This window comes from Martes martes, assembly GCF_963455335.1.
Source record: "Martes martes genome assembly, chromosome: 10".
Lineage (NCBI taxonomy): Eukaryota > Metazoa > Chordata > Mammalia > Carnivora > Mustelidae > Martes > Martes martes.
The window spans coordinates 79,071,413-79,092,449 of record NC_137898.1 but is presented as its reverse complement, the minus strand read 5'-3'; the positions used below and the strand labels follow the sequence as shown (position 1 = coordinate 79,092,449).

Here is a 21,037-nt window from a genome sequence, read left to right as displayed (position 1 = left end):
ATGTGAAATTGCTTTCAGAATAATTTTACAAGACATTTTGTGTATTTCATTATGTATTTTGTGTATTTGCAGGTTTTATTTCCTTCATAATTAAACAAACCTTGATTGTGCTTTGACTCTTCATTCTTTGAATTCTCTCTTTCTTGTATCTGTTCATCCAATACTTTCTTATACTCAATTGTTTCTCTAGACAAGGTTTTCACACTTTCTTCTGCCTGAATTCTTTCAAGTTCTAAGCGTCGAATCTTATCTTGAAGATTCTTCAGAGCAGAAAATATAGCTGCCAAATCCAAACATGCATAATATAAATATACAGAGAAAGTTCTATGAAAAAAAAAAAAAAAACAACTCATCTAAATAAAAAGTAAAACATGGGTGGGCCCAGGGGAGACACACTCTTTGGGAAAAATGAAATGCTTATTACTGCCACATAATTGTTTTTTAAAAAAATCCATTTTAAAAAATCCATTTAAAGACATACTCTGAGTCTCTGAAATACACTAGATACTCAAAAACCAAATTACGGTAAAACATTTTGAAGATTTTACAAAATGGTAAAAATATTTAGCTAATCATATAAAATTCATTAACTGTCCAAAAGTACATTAACTACCAATCTGCTTTCTGTTTTATTAATAGGATCACATGCAGATTCCAACTGTTGAGTTACAGAACTCAAGCACAAAAGGACTATTTTTTAAAATCTCAATTGTTCATTATATAGGAAAAATTCTATTCATTCTTTAAACTGTCCCCCCACCAAAAGTTTCTGATTATAAAAGTAATACATGGTCTCTATAGAAGGCACAGGAAAATACAACAAAAAGAACTTATACTCTTACTACGAAGAGGTAATGACTATCACTTTTGGTTATTGCTTTCAATCTTTTTTGATATGAATAAAATAAATTTAAATCAAAATTTATGTTTTCTTTTTGACGTTAGCACTATGAAACTGTGAGCATTCCCTCATACAATCAGATAATCTTAAAAGATTACTTCCTCATAGTCGATAACTAAAAATTGAAAAATTAAGTTGCTGGGTCAAAAAATCCATATTTGAAAGATTTTTGAAATATAGTACCTTCATAAAAGGCTGTATCAATTTATACTTTCATCAGATGTATGTGTCTTTGGCAACACATACCACAATTAATTACAGTATTTCTGTTATTTTGATTAAGAAACAAAAGCTCCTTCTGGTTATTTCACTTTGGATTTCTATTACAAATGTATTTATATATATAATATATATGTGTGTGTGTGTGTGTGTGTGTGTGTATATGTGTATATATATATATAAATAAAACTGGCCAATTTTCTTCTGAAGTCCCCTCTATCACTTTATTATTGGTCCTTAATTCCAGAAAATATACCTGCCAGTTTAGATGTTGTTAGTTTTGGCATAAAGATGTTCTGATTTTTCATATAATAACAACTTTAATATCAAGTTCTTTATATAGGAAGAACATTCTTCTGTAACTTCAAGAATATATAAACTTTATATTTTCCTTTATTGTACGTGTAGTTTCACATATGTTTACATTTAATTCTTTAAGTGAAATAAAAGTTACTTTTGCATTGAAGGAAGAACTTTAAATGGCATCTGTATCATACACTAAATTCACACAGGTACCAATATATATATGATGTAATTACTACTCACACACATGTACCCACTCAGTTTCACACACACATACCGGAAACCACAGTTTCAGGACTTTTATTCTGATTTCGTTATTATTATTCTAGTATTTTAACTATTAAAACTTTATAAACATTGATACTGCCAGTCTCCCACATTACAGAAATCCTTAAAACATTTCAAATTTATTCTAACAATTAACATATTCAGAAACATTTCGCCTAAACAATGACTTACATGAAACGTTATGTAAACCATATAATACATAGGAATAACTGTCATCTTGTAAAAATCGAGGCTCCTTACTCAAAACAAGGCACACTTTTCTGTTTATTAATGTAATTCATTCATTTGCCAAATTTTTAGAGCCTAGAATGTTATAGGCTCCAAAGAGGAACCATAAAAGACCCTAAGGTATCACAATCCCAGATTCCAAGACTGCAGCAAAGCTACCATAATCAAAACAGTATGGTACTGGCACATAAACACAAAGATCAATGCAACAGGATGGAAAGCCCAGAAATAAACTTATATGATCAGTTAATCTGTGACAAAGGAGGTGAGAACATACACTGGGGAAAAGACAGACTCTTTAATAAGTGGTATTGGGAAAACTAGACAGCTATATGCAAAAGAATGAAATTGGACCACTTTCTTACACCATACACAAAAATAAACTCAAAATGGATTAAAGACCTAAATGTGAAACATGAACCCATAAAATTCCTAAAAGAAAATATAAGCAGTAATCTCTTGGACATTGGCCTTAGCAACACTTTTATAGATATGTCTCCTTATGCCAGGGAAACAAAAGCAGAAATAAACTACTGGGACTGTATCAAACTAAAAAGCTTTTACACAGCAAATGAAGACATCAACAAAACAAAAAGGCAACCTACTGAATGGCAGAATATTTACAAATCATGTATGCTAAAAATAAATAAATAAATTAATTAATTAAAAAAAAAAAACAAATCATGTATGCTGATAAGGGGTTAATGTCCAAAACAGACAAAGAACTCCTAAAACATAACACCAAAAAAATCCACAAATAATCCAATCAAACGGAGAAGACATGAATAGACATTTTTCCAAAGAAGATGTATCTAGATGGCCAAAAGACACATGAACAGATGTTCAACACGCTAATCACCAGGATATGCAAGTCAAAACCACTATGAGTTATCACTTCACACTAGTAAGAACAGCTAGTATCAAAAAGATAAGAAATGACAAGTGTTGACAAGGATGTAAAAAAGGATCGCTTATGCACTGTTGGTGAAAGTATAAACTGGGGAAGTCACTGTGGAAACATTAAGGAGATTCCTCAAAAAAAAAAAAAAAAGGAAAGGGAATACCATATGATCCAGCAATAGTAATTCCACTACTGATTACCCAAAGAAAATACACTAATTTGAAAAGACACATGCACTCCTATGTTTATTGCAGCATTATTTATAATAACCAATCTAAGCGCACATCCACAGATAAAGATATGATATATATAATGGAGTATTAGATATGCCACACATATATACACAATGGAATATTACTCAGCCATAAAAAAGAACGAAATCTTGCCATACATGACAAGATGGGTCAACTTAGAGGGTTTTATGCTAAATGCATAAGCCAGAGAAAGACAGATACCACATGATTTCACTTGTATATGGAGTCAAAACAAAAACAAACCCTAATAAACAAACAAAACAGAAACAGACTCATAAACACAGGGAACTGGTGGTTGCCAGAAGGGAGGAGAGTGGGAGATAGGCAGAATATGTGAAGGGGATTAAGAGGTACAAACTCCAGTTATAATAAGTCACAGGGATAAAAAGTACAACACTGGCAACACAGCCAATAATACCGCAATAACACTGAATGGTGACAGTAGACTACATTTATTGTGGTGAGAAGAGTATAATATATAGGATTGTCAAATCACTATGCTGTATACCTGAAACTAATGTAACAGTGTATGTCAACTATCCTTCAAAAAAAAATAAGTCCTTGGGGCACCTGGGTGGCTCAGTTGGTTAAGTGGCTGCCTCCGGCTCGGGTCATGATTTGGGATGGAGCCCCTCATTGGGCTCCCTGCTCATCAGGAAGCCTGCTTCTCTCTCTCCCCTCTCCCTGCTTATGTTCCCCCCCCGCTCTCACTGTCTCTCTCAAATGAATAAATAAAAATAAACAAATTGATTAATTCTTACCAAAGAAGTTTATACAGCAGGCCTGAACCTTGTCTACCCTCTGGAAACTAGGCTCTTGAAATGTTCCCTAAGTTACTAATCAATAAGGTTTTGTATGCCTAAGGCACTATATCCTGCTGCACAAGTCTGCTTTGATTGCATAAACAAAAGTGTTTTATGGTGAATATCATGACTGTGCAGGCACAAAGTGTTTTGTGTGACCAGCCCAAATAAAAGCCATAGTGTCTGACACTTAAGTGGGCTTTCCTGAGCAGAAACACTACACATGTCATGCAGTTTATTGCTGGAGGAAGAAGTGTTTTTCTGTGTGACCTTCATGAGGGAGAAATTTGGAAGCCTGCATCTTGGTTTCTCTAGATTCTACTGTATTCAGCCTCAGTCATAATCACAACCACTTCTGAAACTTGTGAATCCTCTAGTTAATCTTCCACCATGTAGGTGGTCCTGAGGTCCCAGAATATGAAATATTCGATAATGCTTTCAGATTCCACAACACAACTGAATTTTAAGAAACCACTTGCTAAGTTTTGGTGTAATATCAAATAAAAATATCCACAAATTGCTGGAAAGAATACTAAAGTATTACTTCTTTTCCATCTACATATCCATGTAAGGCCAGGTTTTTTTCACATACTTCAATCAAAACAATCAAAACAATTATCAAAACAAACACAAATGGAATGCAAAAATAGATGAGAATCAAGCAGTTTTCTATTAAGCTAGAAATAAGGGATTTACAAAGTATAAAATAAAACAATGTCACTCTTTGTAGTATATTTTTTAAATCTGGAAAACAGTTATTCTTCATTAACATATTATATAAATATGCAGTAGGTTAATTAGGGTTCCCTGAATTTAAAAAATTGGAGAACCAGTGCTTTAGAAGAACAGATGGGCAGTAAATTGTTATCAACACCTACCTAGCACACTAGCTATAACTTGACTTCTCTCACTGGTCACAATAATGCTGAGCTTTTTCCAACAGGTGTGATACAAATTTGTAATAGATCCATCTCTTAGCTTTTATAGGGGCCATGAGTGGCCTGGCACAGTGGAAACACCCAGACTAGTTCCCAGCAGCCCCATCGGTTTATCTCCATGTGCTGTACATGTGTTACAATTTCATTTTCCACACGGACTAGGCTAAGTGAAAGGTTTAGAAAGCACTGGCCTAACAGAATTGCCTCATAGTTACCTTGCTTCAAGTGTTCAAGCCATTCTGCACACTACTGTCATTTGAAATGTATTAAATAACATGAATAATGGGTTAAACTTCTTTGGATTGACATTAGTTACCATTTTTTTTTAAAGGGCTCCAAGGGGCAGGGAAAAAAAGTGGTTCCAAGGACAATACACTTTTTTGAAGGTAGTAATAACTTCCAATTTCTTGCTCATCTCTTTTCTAAAACTCAAAATGAATATGAAAATGAGAATTACAAAAAACATAATTTTATTATCTTTCAATGGCATTAATCAGGCTATGTTTTCAATGTGATTATTAGATAGCCAAGTTAAATGGTAATTTATCAAATGAAAGTATATTAAACTAGAACTAAAGAAGAATAAGTCTTTATTGTATTAGTACAAAAAAAGCATTTATTACATGTAAAGAAAAGTTTATCATACAGAGTATCTATTCAAATTAAGACTTCAGTCATTCAAACAGAAGTCTGGTGTTTTGCACAAATATCTTTCTTCAATGCTCAACTTACTAACTAAAAACCTCTTACAGGATATAGTGTCTCAAAGATGAAGATAATAAAGAAAATGTTAATTAATTAAATGGTTAATAAAACAAGTAATAAAATGCTACTCATCTGAACATAGCAGCTAAAGTTTTTGGTGATTTAGAAAAATACAAGCTGTGTAACATACAAACAACATATGGTAAAAAAGCAAAGAATAAATAACTGAAGCCCACAGTGGATAAAAATCTGTTAAGATTTAGTAATTATTATTTAAAAAATAAGCACACACAAAAATAATCATGCAACAATGTTCTAGCAGGAATACAAGGTCTAGGAATCAGATATCAATCCTTCCACTGCAATATTACATCTAGTTCTGATCTTCAACTCTATCGAAAGAAACTTAAAAAAAAGTTCAGAGAAAAGTAATTACTAAAGAATGAAAAGAATAAGAAAAGTGAAATGGGGCAGATTTATTCATAGAGGAGAAAGTCAGCAAATGTTTAGCCCAGTGTGTGAGTGATAATGCTACATTCTGCTTGTGTGTCACTAATGGTTTTAAAGAACCTGTGAGAGAAGAGGGAAAAAGGAGATGAAGAGGAAAGTAAGCAAAAGAAAAAATAATGTGTAAACAGTAAATCAGATCTCTTATCCCTTTAGAGCATGGTGTTGTGAACTGTTTAAGCAATGCCTCAGGACATTCATTATGATCCATTATGCTTTTATAGTATTTTTAATATCAATCCAATGATATCTACTTTCAGTATGGGATGGCCAGATAAGGAAACCACTACCTGCTTTCCCATGACAAAAAAATGAAGGCTCTGGATGGTGGGTAAAGGACCAACAGAATTTAGAAGAGATATCTGAGAAGAGCAGGAAGAGGTTATGTGTTGGGGAAGCTGGTAGAGAAGAAGACGTCTCAAAATAAGTAATACATAATGTGGGTTTTAAAGAGTATAATTCCATAACAGAAAGATTTCAGTAAGAGGGCACAGCAAGAGAAAGACTTATAAGCTTGACATGGCTGGTGTGATAGCCAGAATGGACACCTGAGAACACCTATGTCCTAATCCTTCAAACTCTTGAATACCTGTTACATCGCAAAAAGGACTTTGGGAAAGGACCCTAAACAGAGAGATATGAAGCATGACAGACCCGTGACCCAGGACTCCTGAAGGGAGCCATAAAGAAAGCAAAGGAAGGAATGCAGACAGCCTCTAGGAAGAAAGATGGCCCTGACTAAAAGTTAGCAAGACAATGGAACCTCAGCTCTATCACCACAGGTAACTGAATGCGGCCAAAAATCTGAATGAGCTAACAGATTCTTCCCTAGACTCTCTAGTAAGGAACAGAGCCCAGTCAACACCTTGATTTCAGCCTCAAACACTAAACAGAAGACCCTGCTAAGCCCATCCAGATTTCTGCTCTATAGCAACTGTGATGGCAATTTAAAGTTGTGTTAAAGTTGCTGAGCTGCGGTAATTTGTTAAAACAGTAAGAAAGCTAATAAAGATGGCAAGTTCTGGGAACAGATATATTTCTAAGTAGCCAGAGCAAAGGATGTGTGGGTAAGGAAAAACAGAAGAGAAGATAGGGATGAAATTGGTAAGGCAGGTAGAGTCCAGATTAAAAAAAAAAAACAAACAAACAAACCAAAAAAACCCTAGGACTTTGTTATATAAGCCATGGAGAGGTGTTAAAATCTGTTTAAAGTAGGAGAGATGATGACAGAATGTTGTTTAAATGGGGATGAGAGAGAAACCACAGGTAAAGCACTTATTTAGGAGTATATCACAATTATCTATGCAATAGATGATGAAAGTCTGAGCCAAAGCAGTAAGAATGAAGAGATATAACCAATACATCTTTGGGATATTTCAGAGGCATAAATACTGATTTTTGGTTCGTGACTCATACTGCATATGACAGAACAGTCCTGGATTTCTCAAAGTATTTAGCCTTGATGATTTGGTGGACAATACTGTTTAATCAGTTAACAAAAGAAAAGCACTATATTTTGACAAGGTTAAAAATAGGAAAAGGGAAAAGAGATACTCATTTTTTTTTTTTTTTTGAGAGAAAGTGAGGACGTGTATGTTGTGGGGGGGGTGGGGGGGGGCGGTTGGGAGATCATGACCTGAGCCAAAATCAGGATTTGGATGCTTAACTGACTGAGCCACCCATGTGCCACTCTTCTAATTTTAAAATACCTAGAAGACACAAAAGTTTTAAAGCAGTGGATGAACAAACCAAAAAAAAAACATCTATTTTGTCAGGCTCTATTACCTCTGCTGTTACTTTCTGGATAGGCAAATGTAGGCTTATTTGGGGAGCGTCGTAGATCACTATTAAGGAAAGGCTTATCAGGTGGATATACTACATACGGAGATGAGGAATGGCGAACCATACTTCCATCAGACCTTGAGGGTTCGACTACGATGTTCTGAAAAATAAAATATAGAAATTACCTTTCAAAAATTTACACTGCAAATAGGATGTAAATACACACATACACACACACACACAATTTGTTCCTGAGAACTGTACAGCCCATGTTCCATCGATGGAGACAACAGAAAAAAGAGAGCCCACTGACCATACACAACAGAATTAAATCATTATTTTAAAATAATAAAACTTTTCAGTGTTTCTTATGTGCCTAAATATAGCCATATGACAAACACTGTAAAAAGGAAACAATGTTCAAACAACCTGAATAGAAATGCTGGACAGAAACACTTGAATATGATACTCATAATAAATGTAATGTTTTACTTAAAAATATGTAGTGTAAAATATACATTCAGAAAAGTAAATACTGTCTTTCTACAGTATATGAAACTGCTAAAAAATGACTGAGTTAACCTCTCTCCAATCAAGTAAGTAATTCTTGAATATTTATCAAATGTCCAAGACTCTGTGGTATACAGAAAGAAAGGCATGTTCTTGCTCCAAAAAATTTATATTTAGAGGTGGGGGAGATTAGAAATACCAAATACCCAAGTATAATTTTTTTTTTTTAAAGATTTGCTTTATTTATTTGAGAGAGAGCATGAGGGGGGAAAAGGTCAGAGGGAAAAGCAGACTCCCCATGGAGCTGGGAGCCTGACGTGGAACTCGATCCCAGAACTCCGGGATCATGACCTGAGCTGAAGGCAGTCGCCCAACCAACTGAGACACCCAGGCGCCCTCCAAATATAAATTTTAATTCCAAACAAACACTACTATGAATGAGATTCTGTTCAATTAGGGATTATGTTCCACATGATTTCAGTTTCAGGGATGCTAACTGTAGTATATTGTTAGTTGTAGATGATTTCCTATTGGTAGAGAGACCTAAAGTGGGGAAAGTAATGGAGAAACTGAAAGCTAAGGTGGAAGATACAACTGCTCGCTGCTCAAAATTCTCATTTATTTTTCTTATTCAAATAACCACAGCAAAATCAGTTCTCAACTCTTACCTCTGGAGAACTACACTAGACAGCACAGAACAATCTGTGTCCAGAAAAGCAGAAAGGGACAGTATAATAGTGTACTGTACTTTATTGTACATAAAGAACAATAATGGTAAACAACCTCCTGGAATAAATGAAGGCAATCGAGAAAACCACACAGTATCTAAATCTTATTAAAAATCAAAGACTGTTTCCATGTAAAACCATATAATTTTCCAATCGATTTAAGAAAGCAAATACAAAACTAAATTATGGCTATGAAAACTAAAGAAGAGAGTAAAGACTTGGAAAAGATAGAGGTAAGTCTGAAAGTGGTACTCAAGTAAACTGATGTTAAATCAACAGTAAAAAGTGTGTTCACATGCAACAGGACTGAATTGACATTTTTCAAACTTTCTGGCAAACTGACATCAGGTTTTTGGAGGTGGCTAGAAAACAGGGTGAGTTTTCAATTCTTAAAATATATTATACTGCCAAAGCTCTTACAAAGCACCATGAATTATCACTTAGCTTAATTTCAAATATGATTCTTCCCAGAGAACCTTAGGTTTTCATACAACCTACTAGAATCCTATCATTTAACAGCTACCATTCAAAGTAACTGGCCAGGAATATTCCTTATCAATATATATGTACGAACATAAAATGCCTGTAAATTTACCTAAGATTTTAAAAACAATTTTTATTAGAATTACTGAATACTGCACAGATACTAACAGGGCTATGCATAAATAATTTACCTTCGAAAAACCCAAACCAAAAAAAGAAAAAAAAAAAAGAAAAGAAAAGAAAAGAAACCATCTTCATTAAACTCACTGCTTGCTAGCTCCTATAAAAACTACCAGTTCAAAATTTATCCTTTTTGAAACATTTTTCCAAAGCCAACAGGTACATTGAAAAGATGCTCAATATTCATTAGTCATTAGGAAAATGCAAATTAAAACCACAATGAGAGGGGCACCTGGGTGGCTCAGCTGGTTAAACGCATGCTTTCTGGCTCAGGTCATGATCTCAGAATCTTGGGATCCTGCCCCACATTGGGATCTCTGCTCAGCGGGGAGCCTGCTTTTCCCTCTCCCTCTACCCACTGTTCCCCCTGCTTGTGGGCACTCTTTCTCTCTGTTAAATAGGTAAATTTTTAAAAAAATTGCTTTAAAACCACAATGAGAGATCATCTCACACCTGTTAAGACTAACCATCATCAAAAAGACAAGAGATTACAAAAGCTGTCATAGATACAGAGAAAAGGGAACCCTTTGGGCACTGTTTGTGGAACTGTAAACTGATAGAGCCACTACAGAAAACAGTATGGAGGATCCTCAAAAAATTACAAATAGAACTACGACATAATCCAGCAATGGGTGTATATACAAAAGAAATGAAAACACTAACTTGAAGAGTTATTAGCATCTCCGTGTTCAGATCATAGCAGCATTACTTATAAGAGCCAAGACATGGAAGCAATGTGTGTCTGTAGATAGAGGAATGGGTAAAGAAGTTGTGACATATACAATGGAGTATTAATTCAGCCATTTAAAAAAAAAAAGAAAAAGAAAAAGAAAATCCCACCATTTACAAAAGCACAGCTGGACCCTGAAGGCATTATATTAAATGAAGTCACCATATGAACTCACTCACATGTGGAATCTAAAACAAAAAACCATACTCTATGGAAAAAGATCAGACTTGTGGTTACCAGAGTTGAAAAATGGGGGGAAAAGGGAGTTGGAGGAAGGTGGTCAAAAGGCACAAACTTCCAGTTATAAAATAAATAATTAGTAGGGATGTAATGTACAACATGACAACTACAGCCAACACTACTGTATGATATATAGGGGAGTTGTGAAGGCAGGATATCCTACAGGTTTTCATCATAAGGAAAAAAGTTCTTTTCTTTGTGTTCATATGAGAAGATGAATGTTAGCTAAACCTATTTTGGTAACTGATTCATAATATATGTAAATCAAACCATCATGCTGTATGCCTCAAATCTGGATGGTGATATATGTCAATTATTTCTCAATAAAACTGGGCAGGGGGAGAGATTTATCTTTCAACAAAATTTGTCACATATATATCACCAAAATATTGCTTAGGTTGAGTCAGCAGACAAATTATGAAACTCTACGTAAAAATCTAAGCATACAATGAGATTTTTTTAAAAAAAGCTTTTCTAAATGTAGTCCATTTTTCAAGTCAGCCATATCATTTTGAATTTTTGGGTTTAAGCAATGAAAGTCATTGTTATTTCAAATGTGTTGAGTCAGTGTCCTCATTTGCTACCAGCAGTTTAAATCATAGGAAGAATACATAAATCAAAAGCAAAACAGAAAATAAAATGGCCTATAAAAATTATTTACAAGAACTATTTTGAAATAAAATTAAACCAAGAAATACAAAACTGGCAACTCTTAACATATACACACAAATGTATATAATAAAAACAGTAGAGGATAAAATATTGTATATACATATAGTATTATTCAGCCTTAAGGAGGGAAATCCCATTACATGTGACATAATGGATAAACCTGAGGACTTATGGTCGGTGAAATAAGCTAGTCAAAAAAAGAAATACTTTACGATTCTACTTATATAGTGTCTAAAGTAGTCAAATTCATAGAAACTGAAAGTAGAATGTTGGTTACCAGGATGAGGGAGATTGCAAAGGAGCGCTGTTAAATGGACAGAGTTCTGTAAGATGAAAAGTCTAAAGATGTTTCACCACAGTATGTATTATTATACTTAACATTACTGAACCATATATTTAAAAATGGTTAAGATGGAAAAGTGTTAGGTAAACACCTAAGAAGAATAATACAGAAAGAAAAAAACAGTATGTGTTCTCAATAGTCAGGTCCTTCTAAGCGAGAAAAACAATTGGGGATAAGTTAGAAACTTCAGGGTTGAGAAGAACCACAGAAACAATCTAGTATACTCTCCTTGTTTTATAAAAGAAAAAAGGAGGTTCAAAACAGTAGACTTGCCTATCCCACTCCCAAGCCAATCTCCATTCCCTATAGAATCAGAGGTGGTTAACTGAACAAGTATCTAGTTCTCAAAAGAGAACCACCAGCTTATCTACACCTGTTCATACATTTCACCTTCCCTGCGCTGAAACAAGGAACAGGGTTTGTTTAATGGACCTATCTCCTCCTACCTGTTCAAAGCCTTGGTTCCTATAAAACCCCTTCCCCTCCTGACACTATGTCTCTCTACTAGATCTCTCACATTGTCATTAAGGACAAAATAAACAAAAGCTTTCCTGAACTTTAGGACTCTCCTCCAGCTCCTGCCTCATTTCCCTGCCCTTACAACAAAGGCCCTTAAAATAATTGTTTGTAGTTGCTGCAATCTCTTAATCACCCCACCTCTTACCCTCTCCAATCAGACTTGAGTCTTCACCAGTTCACACAAACAGCTCAGCAAGCTCACCAGGGACTTTTACATTCCTGACTTTCAAGACCTCCCAAAAACATGGGAAACAGATCACTTCATCCCAACACTTTACTTAGAAGATGGACCACACTCTGGTTTTCCTATCAACACAAGCCTCTTCCTAAGAATCTCCTTGACTCTCTTCTTTTCTCTTCCTAAATGCTGAAGTGCTCCAAAGCTTAGTCCTTCTACTTCTGGTTTTCTTCTACATGAATTCCTTTGATCTCATCAAAGTACACTGTTTTCTTTTCTACTTGTAGGGCTTTGAAAAGCCCTTTGAAAAGCTGAGACTTTCAAATTTAAATATGGAATCCAGGGCTCTCTCACTCTCAAATTTTATATTCACATTAACCTTCCTACTCATTATTTCCACTTGGATGGGCACCTCAAATTTTACATGCCTATAACAAATTCTTGAGCTAACTCCCCAAACCTGTTCCTCTCCCAGCATACCACAAAAACTGGCACCACTATGCACCCAGCTAGCTGCTCAGGTCAAAACCCTTGGATGAAGTCATTTCTCATACACTCCATATCCAATTTTTCACTATATCTTGTTGGGTCTCTGTCTTCAAAATATGTCCAGAAACTCTCCAATTTCTCACTAATTCCACTACTAATGTCCTGGTTGACACCACTGTGATCTGTTGTCTGGACTGCATTAATAGCCTCCTAATCACTCCTGTCCACATCCCCTTAGCCTGTCTCCAAGTAGTAATCATTATGATTGCTTAAAAAAAAAAGTATATTAGAGTAATACCTCTAATTAAAACCCGCCAACAGATTTCCATCACAGAATAAAATCCAAAATTCTCACCATGGTTTGCTTATTTGAGAGTGAGTGAATGAGTGTAAGAGTGCATGTGCAGGCACACGAGCAGGGGAAGGGGCAGAGGGAGAACCTCCAGCAGACTCTGTGCACAGCCTGACATGGGGCTCCATCTCACTACCGGAGATCATGACCTGAGATGAAATCAAGAGTCAGAAGCTCAACTGACTGAGCCACCCAGATGTCTCCTTACCATGGCTTTTATGGCCCCACGCACATATCTCAGGCTAACTCTGACTTCATTCCCTCCCACTCTTTCTCCACACCCTTCTGTCCCCTCATTATTTCCCAGCTATACTGACCTACTTTTGGATTTCTAAAAGGCACAGCACACTGTTTTCTTTTCTAAGTTTACCTGCCTGGAAAGCTCCCTTTCTCATGCCACTCAGTCATCTGCTCAAAAGTCTTGTCAAAAAGGCTTTCCCTGACTATTGTACCTAAGGTAGCACCATTCTGTCACTCTGTCTGCTGCCTTTATTCTTTTTAAAAAATGCTTATCCCTACTTGATATATTTAGTATTTCTATGCCCTGTGGAATTAAAAAAAAAAAAAAAGTTTTTGTCTTTGGTTCCTAACACAGAGATTCAAAAACTCTGGGAATTTCTTAAGTGGTGGCTGTCTTTGTTATACAAAGAGTGGGACCCTCTAGACAGCTTCGGGATGAGAGCTAGTAGCCAGAAACCCAACCAAGTGACTAGCATTAGAAATTTCAGCCCCACACCCTGACCTCAGAAGAAGGGAGAGGCTGGAGACTGAGTTCAATTACTAATGGCCAATGACTGACTAAATTTTATATGATTTATATACTAATATGGTATTAGTAGACTAATATGTATGTATGATGAAATCAGTAGAACTCCTTCATTTGTAGTTGACTGGGCAGAAGTGCAAAAACCTACCTTCAGCACACCTGGGACTGAAGTAGGGGCAGTCATGTGGGTGTTAGTTCCTTAACCTATGGGGCCTACACTATCTCCAGCTAGTTAGCAGCAGAACTGAATTGACTGTAGGACACCCAGTTGACAAAGGAGAACTGATGTTGGAAAAACACAGTCATTCCCACTGTTTAAGTGGGAATAAAGTTTGAGTTCCAATAAAAACACCCGATAAAGGTATTTAATAAATCTGTTGAATGAATTCATTATATAATTCCCCTGCAAAACAGGAAAACTTCACTGTCCATAAAACTAAACTATTCTACTCAAGTATATAAATTATAGTATTATATATATTTATAAAATATAAATTACAAAATATAATTTCCTTTATGCAAAACAACAGAGAGCACAAATATCATAGAAAGACTGTGCAGAAAGGATTAACATAGCAGACATGAGACTGCTGTACTTAAAGATGTCTGCTTATGAGGTGGTTTTTGGCTGGTACCTGGGAACCTGAATTTTGGGAAGGTTCCAACTACTGTCGCCATGATTGTCAGCAGTCCCCAGGACCAGCCCAAGGTTCAGTGATTTGCTAGATGGACTGAAAGGACTCAGCTTATAGTTATACTCATCACTAGGATTTATTATAGCAAAAGGATTCATAAGCAAAATCAGCAAAAGACCCATGGGGGTGAAGTCTGTAAGATACCAGGCACAAGCTTTCAAAATCCCTCTCTAGCTGCTTAAAGGATGTGCTTAATTCCTCCAGCAACTAATAGTGACAACTTCTGTGAAGTGTTTTTTCACCAAGGCCCCTTAGACTCAGTGGCCAAGGTTTTCACTGGGGCTGTTAACATTCCTTACTCCCAGAAAGAAAGCAGGTGTTCAGCATAAACCACACTGTCTGTACAAACAGTTTAGGCAGGGTGAAGTACTCATCATTTAAAGTTTTATGTTAGTGTATGAAATTGTTTACCATTTAAGTCCACAGCTGCCTACCAAGAACTAACCCTGCCAATAGACCTTTCTAAAGATAGCAGATTGATCTGAGATGATAGAAGATTTCAAGTGAATTCTTCTTGCTTTCAGTGCCACATGCCACTTGACCATGCATAACTGAGAACTACTGAAAGGCAAAGGATCTTTCAAGTTGAATTAGGCTCCCCCATATATATTACATATACATGTAACATACACCTACATATGTAAAATAAAAACAACACAAACCTCAAACTTGCGTGGTACTTTAAAATTTACGTTTCCATTATCTTCGTTGATCCTCATAACAATCCTGACAAGTAAGAAAGTATCTTCACTTTAGAGTTCAGAAAAATGTATTTGGGATTTTTCAGGACACTGAACATAGAATCTTAGATTTGTCACATATTTTTTCCAAGCACATTCATATTATCCTGTAGTTATTACAAGAACCCCTGAAAGTAGCAAATATTATGGTCCCCACTGCAGGTAAAAAAAAAAAAAACAGGTTAAGAAAAGTTAAACCACACACAGCTACTAAGGAGCCTGAGTCTTACTCCTAATCAGTATGCTTTCCAAGACCCCAAGCATTCAATAAATATTTTTCCAACTAAAATGACAGGATTCTAAGAGAAACTTTCAGGATTAAAGGCAAAATGTTTAACCTGACCACTTTCTTGCTTGGTAACTTTAGCTCCTACTTAGGAACACTTATGATTCAAGTATTTATGGCACTGCATTAAGTATGAAAGATGGTAAGAAATGTGTATTATTTGCCTTCTTTTCAAATGGAATGTGCAGGAAGAAATGAGCTGGAAGAAATCAGGTACAAAAAACTTAAATACAATTTAGCAAATCATACTCAACTAAACAAAAAAATACAGTATGATCAAAATGGGATCATTCCAGGAATGTTTATGAATGAGTGAACATTAGAATATCCATTTCACTTTAATGTGAAAATCCGTATGATCATCTGTAAAGTAATCAATAAAATTCAATACCCAGCCATTACTAAAGAACTATTTTCTTACAGTAGTAAGCAAGTTTACAAAAAACCATGACAACATTTTTAATGGTACAAAATTTAAAACATTCCTTTTAAATTCAGGAGCAAGTCAAAGATATCTACAAGGCAACTAGTAAATGTGCTGCATTTCCTAGCCTGCATATTAAGATAAGGAAAGGAAATAATAAACATTAAGACTGAAAACAAAGAATCAAAATTTCACAGGTTAAGATCATCTAAACAGAAAATACCAAAAAAACCTCAATTATAAGAATTAGAGTTTAGGAAAAACTGTTGAAAAAATTGATATGAAAAAATGTATATAACAGTTCTGTATATCAGAAAATACAACTTGTGAAAATATATAAAAATAAGCTAAAAATAAATTTAATAAATGATGTACAAGACCTGAAATTATAAAATTTTACGGAAAAATGTTAAAGTTAAAAAAAAACTAGAGTAAGAAGACACAAACAGAAGACTATCTTAAAGACATTGGTTACTCCCAAATTAAACTAGAAATTCAAAGCAGTTTCAATTGAAATTTCAATAGCTGATATAATTTATAATATATAATTTATAATTTCTATTAAAGAACAGTGAAGGACCAAGGATAGCTAACATTTCTCTTGAAGGAACAAGGAAGACAGGAAGGTACTCTCTCAGAAATATATAAAGGAGAATCATTAATACAGTGAGTATATAGGGAGAGACAAATACAATCATGGAACAAAGAGCCCAGGAAAACAAACATACACAGATGGAAATATACTGATAGCTACAAATGCAAACCATTGGGGAAAGATATATCTAATAAGCAATGTTGAAGAAATTGTGCATCTTTTTTTTTTTTAAGATTTTATTTATTTATTTGACAGACAGAGATCACAAGTAGGCAGAGAAGCGGGGGAGGGTGGGGGAGGGAAGCAGGCTCCAGACCCCTATGTGGGGCTCCATCCCAGGACCCTGTGATCATGACCTGAGCTGAAGACAGAGGCTTTAACCCACTGAGCCAGCCAGGTGCCCTGAGAAATTGTGTATCTTAAGTAGAAAGGTTAAACTAGATCCCTACCTCACAGCACACAAATTAACTTCAAGCATATTAAGGACTTAAAAGGCCCCAACTTTAAAACCTGTATAGAAAAACACATAAGAATGTCATTAATGTCCTTTGCTTCAAGAATTTCTTAACCAAAAAGCACTAAACATAAAAAGGAAAGACTAATAAATTTTATCCATGAACATCAGGAACTCCCATCAAAAGGTATCTTAGACAAGTTGAAGAGTAATTAGAATAAAGCTAAACAGGCAAGCATTAACTTCCACAATGCATAAATGAGTATAAATCAACAGAAAAAGACAAACCAATTAAAGAAAGGCAAAAGACAAGCATTTCATACAAGAAAAAAACTACGAGTAAAGTTATGAAAAAATAAAAGGTGCATCGTCTACATCGATAAGAGGAACACAAGTGAGAACAAGAACAGGATAGCATTTCACACTCCCTTCCTGGCAAAAATTCAAAAGTGAGACAATACTACATGTTCAAGAGGACATGGATTAAAGGGAATAGTTGGTGGGAACATATTGGTACAACTGCTTTGGAAAACAATTCAGCATTATCAAAGAAAGCCAAAGATCACCCTCTATGATCCTGCCATTTCAATCACAACTCTATTTGCTGAACTATTTTCTCTTTCTTCTTCTTCTTCTTTTTTTTTTAATGATTATGTCCTTAGTCACTAAACATATTCCACAACCCACCACCGAGTGGAACCCACAGCCCAACTGGCAGGTTAAACCACTGTTGCCCCTCTCAAACATTTTGGGTTTGGGGGCTCCTTTATACTCTTAAAAATTACTGAAGATCCCAAAGAGCTTTTTGTTCATGTGGGTTATATCTAGATGTTAACATACTTACTAATTTAAAAATAATACACCCATGATGTTACCATAAATATAATTCTTGAATGAAAACTAACAGCCACCCAAAATATTTAATGAAGAATTTTTTACACATTTTTACAGATCTCTTTAATTCTTAATTTAAAAGAAGGCTGCTGGATTCGTATATTTGCTTCTGCATTCACTCTACTGAATACACTATTTTGGCTGACACACAAGAAAATCTGGTCTCCCACAAAGTGGCTAGGTAAGGAAGATAACTGTAGACCCTCTTGGGAGGGCCTCAGGGACCCCCAAAGGTCTTCAGACCATGCTCTGAAAACTGCTACTTTAGAGAAATTCTTTCACTTGTAGAACATCTAAGGATGATCATAAGAGAACTATTTTTGAATGGCTGGCAAACTAGTGAGTAACAAAACTGGCTCTGCCATTTACTAGTTGTGTAAACTTGATTTAACCTCTGTGCCTCATCTGGCTCATTCAAAAATGGAAATACTAATTAGTTAATATATGAAAAGCACTTAAAACCACGACTGCCATATAATACTATATATTTTATAATCTCAAAACATATGCTGGTGGTATGTATGTGAGAGCAAAGCAGGAAGATGCATGAAGAAACATAAAAGGGTTCATTTTATTAATCTCAAAGATAAATCTTTTATATATTTAGTATTAAAAAATCTATGATATATTCATAAAACTTAAGAGAAAAAAATACGGAGCATGTTAATTACAGGGTCTGGTTAAAAAGGCACAGAGACCAGTTAGATTAGTTTATTAAGTCCAAAGTGACATAAGAGTTCTGACTATGGATACTGGGAAAATAAAAAAGGACTGACAGGAAAGATACTCCTCTATTTCAATACTATGCTGCCTATACTTCTACTTAATGTCACTGTGCCCAGTCATAGCTGCTTTCCTGAGGCAGCCACTACGGAAAAGATACATAGCAATCATGTTACATGTTACCTGCTGTTGTTACTCTTCTTACTGCTGTTTCAAAAAATACTTAAAAAACAAAACAAAACAAAAAAACCTGAATGTATCACCTGCTTCCATCTTATTCACATTTGAGATTTACATAATAGCTGCTTTCTCAAAAATGCTATTTGTGAATTTACCTGTTAAAAATCCTTACCTAGTAAAAGCATCTCTATTTATATAGCATGCTCCAAGCTGGGTTTATGAGTATTGAATAAATAGGAATTGTTTTTTTTATATGAATAGTTAATACAATCCTAAAATCTGAGTATGAGTAGGCTCCGAGTTTATGCTGTAGTTTTCAAAGGGTTTTGTGTGTGTGTGTGCATGTGTTATTTTATGATTGGCTATTTGCTAAGCTGAATGTTTTACATTTTGTTGGAAATGTCAGCCTTATTTCTGACAGGACAGTTAAACTGTTTGAGGAGGGTCATTTCTGATACACTAATAATCTAAATTTAGTCATTTTTGCTTTGAAACTGACTTCCAAATTAGACAGTTTGATGTAGCAAGTCAAATTAAGAAGATCGTTATACTTTTGATTTCCCAAAGATCTTAGATATTTGAAAAGTGTATTCTTGATATTTAGAATCCAATTAAAGCTGAGCTTAGTATATACAAATATATATGCTTTCCTATTAAACACTCCAGGAAATTTATGATCTGGCTATCTCACAAAATAAGGGTTGACAGCACATCCCAGTACCAGTGCTCAGCTAAGTGGACTTGGCAGAGTATAGCTCAATTAACATTTGTAGGAGTACTTCTTGCTCAGTCTCCTCAGTCTCCAAGTGCTAAGTTTTGAAAGCAGTGAAAAGCCTTCTTCTCCCATTAAATTTAATTAATCTCAACTCCTATATAATCTCAACCATCTACTTAGAGACACTTCCTCCTAATAGTTCCTCTTTTTATATTCCCTTTCACTGACCTAATTCCGGAATAAACTCTATGTGCTTCATTCATTCCTTCTCCTCCATCTTCCATGACTGCTCTGCAAACTCTACTCCCATTCTGCAGAAACTCCGAGTTATTTCGGGCCTCATTATCATAAACCTTAAGTCACCAAAAGCTGAAACTGAGGAAAACTGTCTTCCCGAGGTGACTCTGTTCTTAATGCTCCCTAAACTTCTCCCTCTTAGTGTCTACAACATAACTTTACCCTGATAGTTCCCTGTTTTCTTCCCGATCGCTCTTTTTTCACGTTTTTACCTACTTCCACAATTTATCTAACCCAACCTTACCACCACACGACTTTTGCTCATTCCTAGTTTCCTGAAAGCTCCTCTTGTCTTGGCATATACCTAGAAATGCCATTGGTGCCTTTTTCTTCTTTTCAGTTCTTGTGACAAGCATTTACAACTCCTTCCCCATACAGCTCACCTAGCTAGCTCCATCTTCCCTACCAGGAAACTGTTTCTAGCCTATCAAGAACTGCTAGCCACTCATGCCTTGGTTATGCTAGGAGAGCAACATTTAGCAATCTGAACTCTGTAACAGCCTGATTACATGCAGTTTCTCCTCAGTGTCTTCAGCGCAGGGATTCTACCTCATTCACCTGTGTCATCTTAGATCCTCGAAGTATGCAGGCACTCCGCTTTATCTGGGGGGAAAAAAAGGCTATAATGGCTCTTACTTGAGACTCCTCCCATTTTCTGCGTATTCCCAAAGTGCCGGATCCCCAAATACTAAGCACCGACATTCGACAAATAATAGTGACTGAACTGGCTGGGGGCCCTAGGAGAGGCGAAAACAATGTTTAGGTTCAATTGTCCCTGTCGCCTCTCTAGAACGGCATGTACACGTTGCAAAGTAATACCGAAGGTGGAAAGCGCGCGCTCTGGGTACAAGCAAGAACAAAGTCCCTGGGAATACGCGAGGGGAGGCCCTGTACGCAATGGAATCAGCACAAGCAGCAACTAGTAAGCGCTTCAGACTGAGGACTATTCAACAGCTGCCAATTAAGCCAACTCTTGAGCCCACCTGGTCTCGGCAAGTTTCCAAGAGGGGCCGTT

General features: G+C 35.6%; 1 protein-coding gene across 2 annotated transcripts in view; it reads right to left on the bottom strand.

The window, feature by feature from the left end:
* The window catches only part of CEP57 (centrosomal protein 57), a 39,743-nt gene that overhangs the window by 18,107 nt on the left and 599 nt on the right, over positions 1 to 21,037 (bottom strand). Inside the window, exons 2-4 of one of the 2 annotated variants that reach the window (XM_080816059.1) lie at positions 15,377 to 15,440; positions 7,833 to 7,989; positions 101 to 280 (exon numbers count right to left, since the gene is read on the bottom strand). In XM_080816059.1, the coding sequence (XP_080672185.1) occupies positions 101 to 280; positions 7,833 to 7,989; positions 15,377 to 15,433 (394 nt within the window). In that variant the 5' untranslated portion in view covers positions 15,434 to 15,440. The remainder of the gene's footprint in view (positions 1 to 100; positions 281 to 7,832; positions 7,990 to 15,376; positions 15,441 to 21,037) is intronic. The other variant, XM_080816060.1, reaches the window with a different exon arrangement.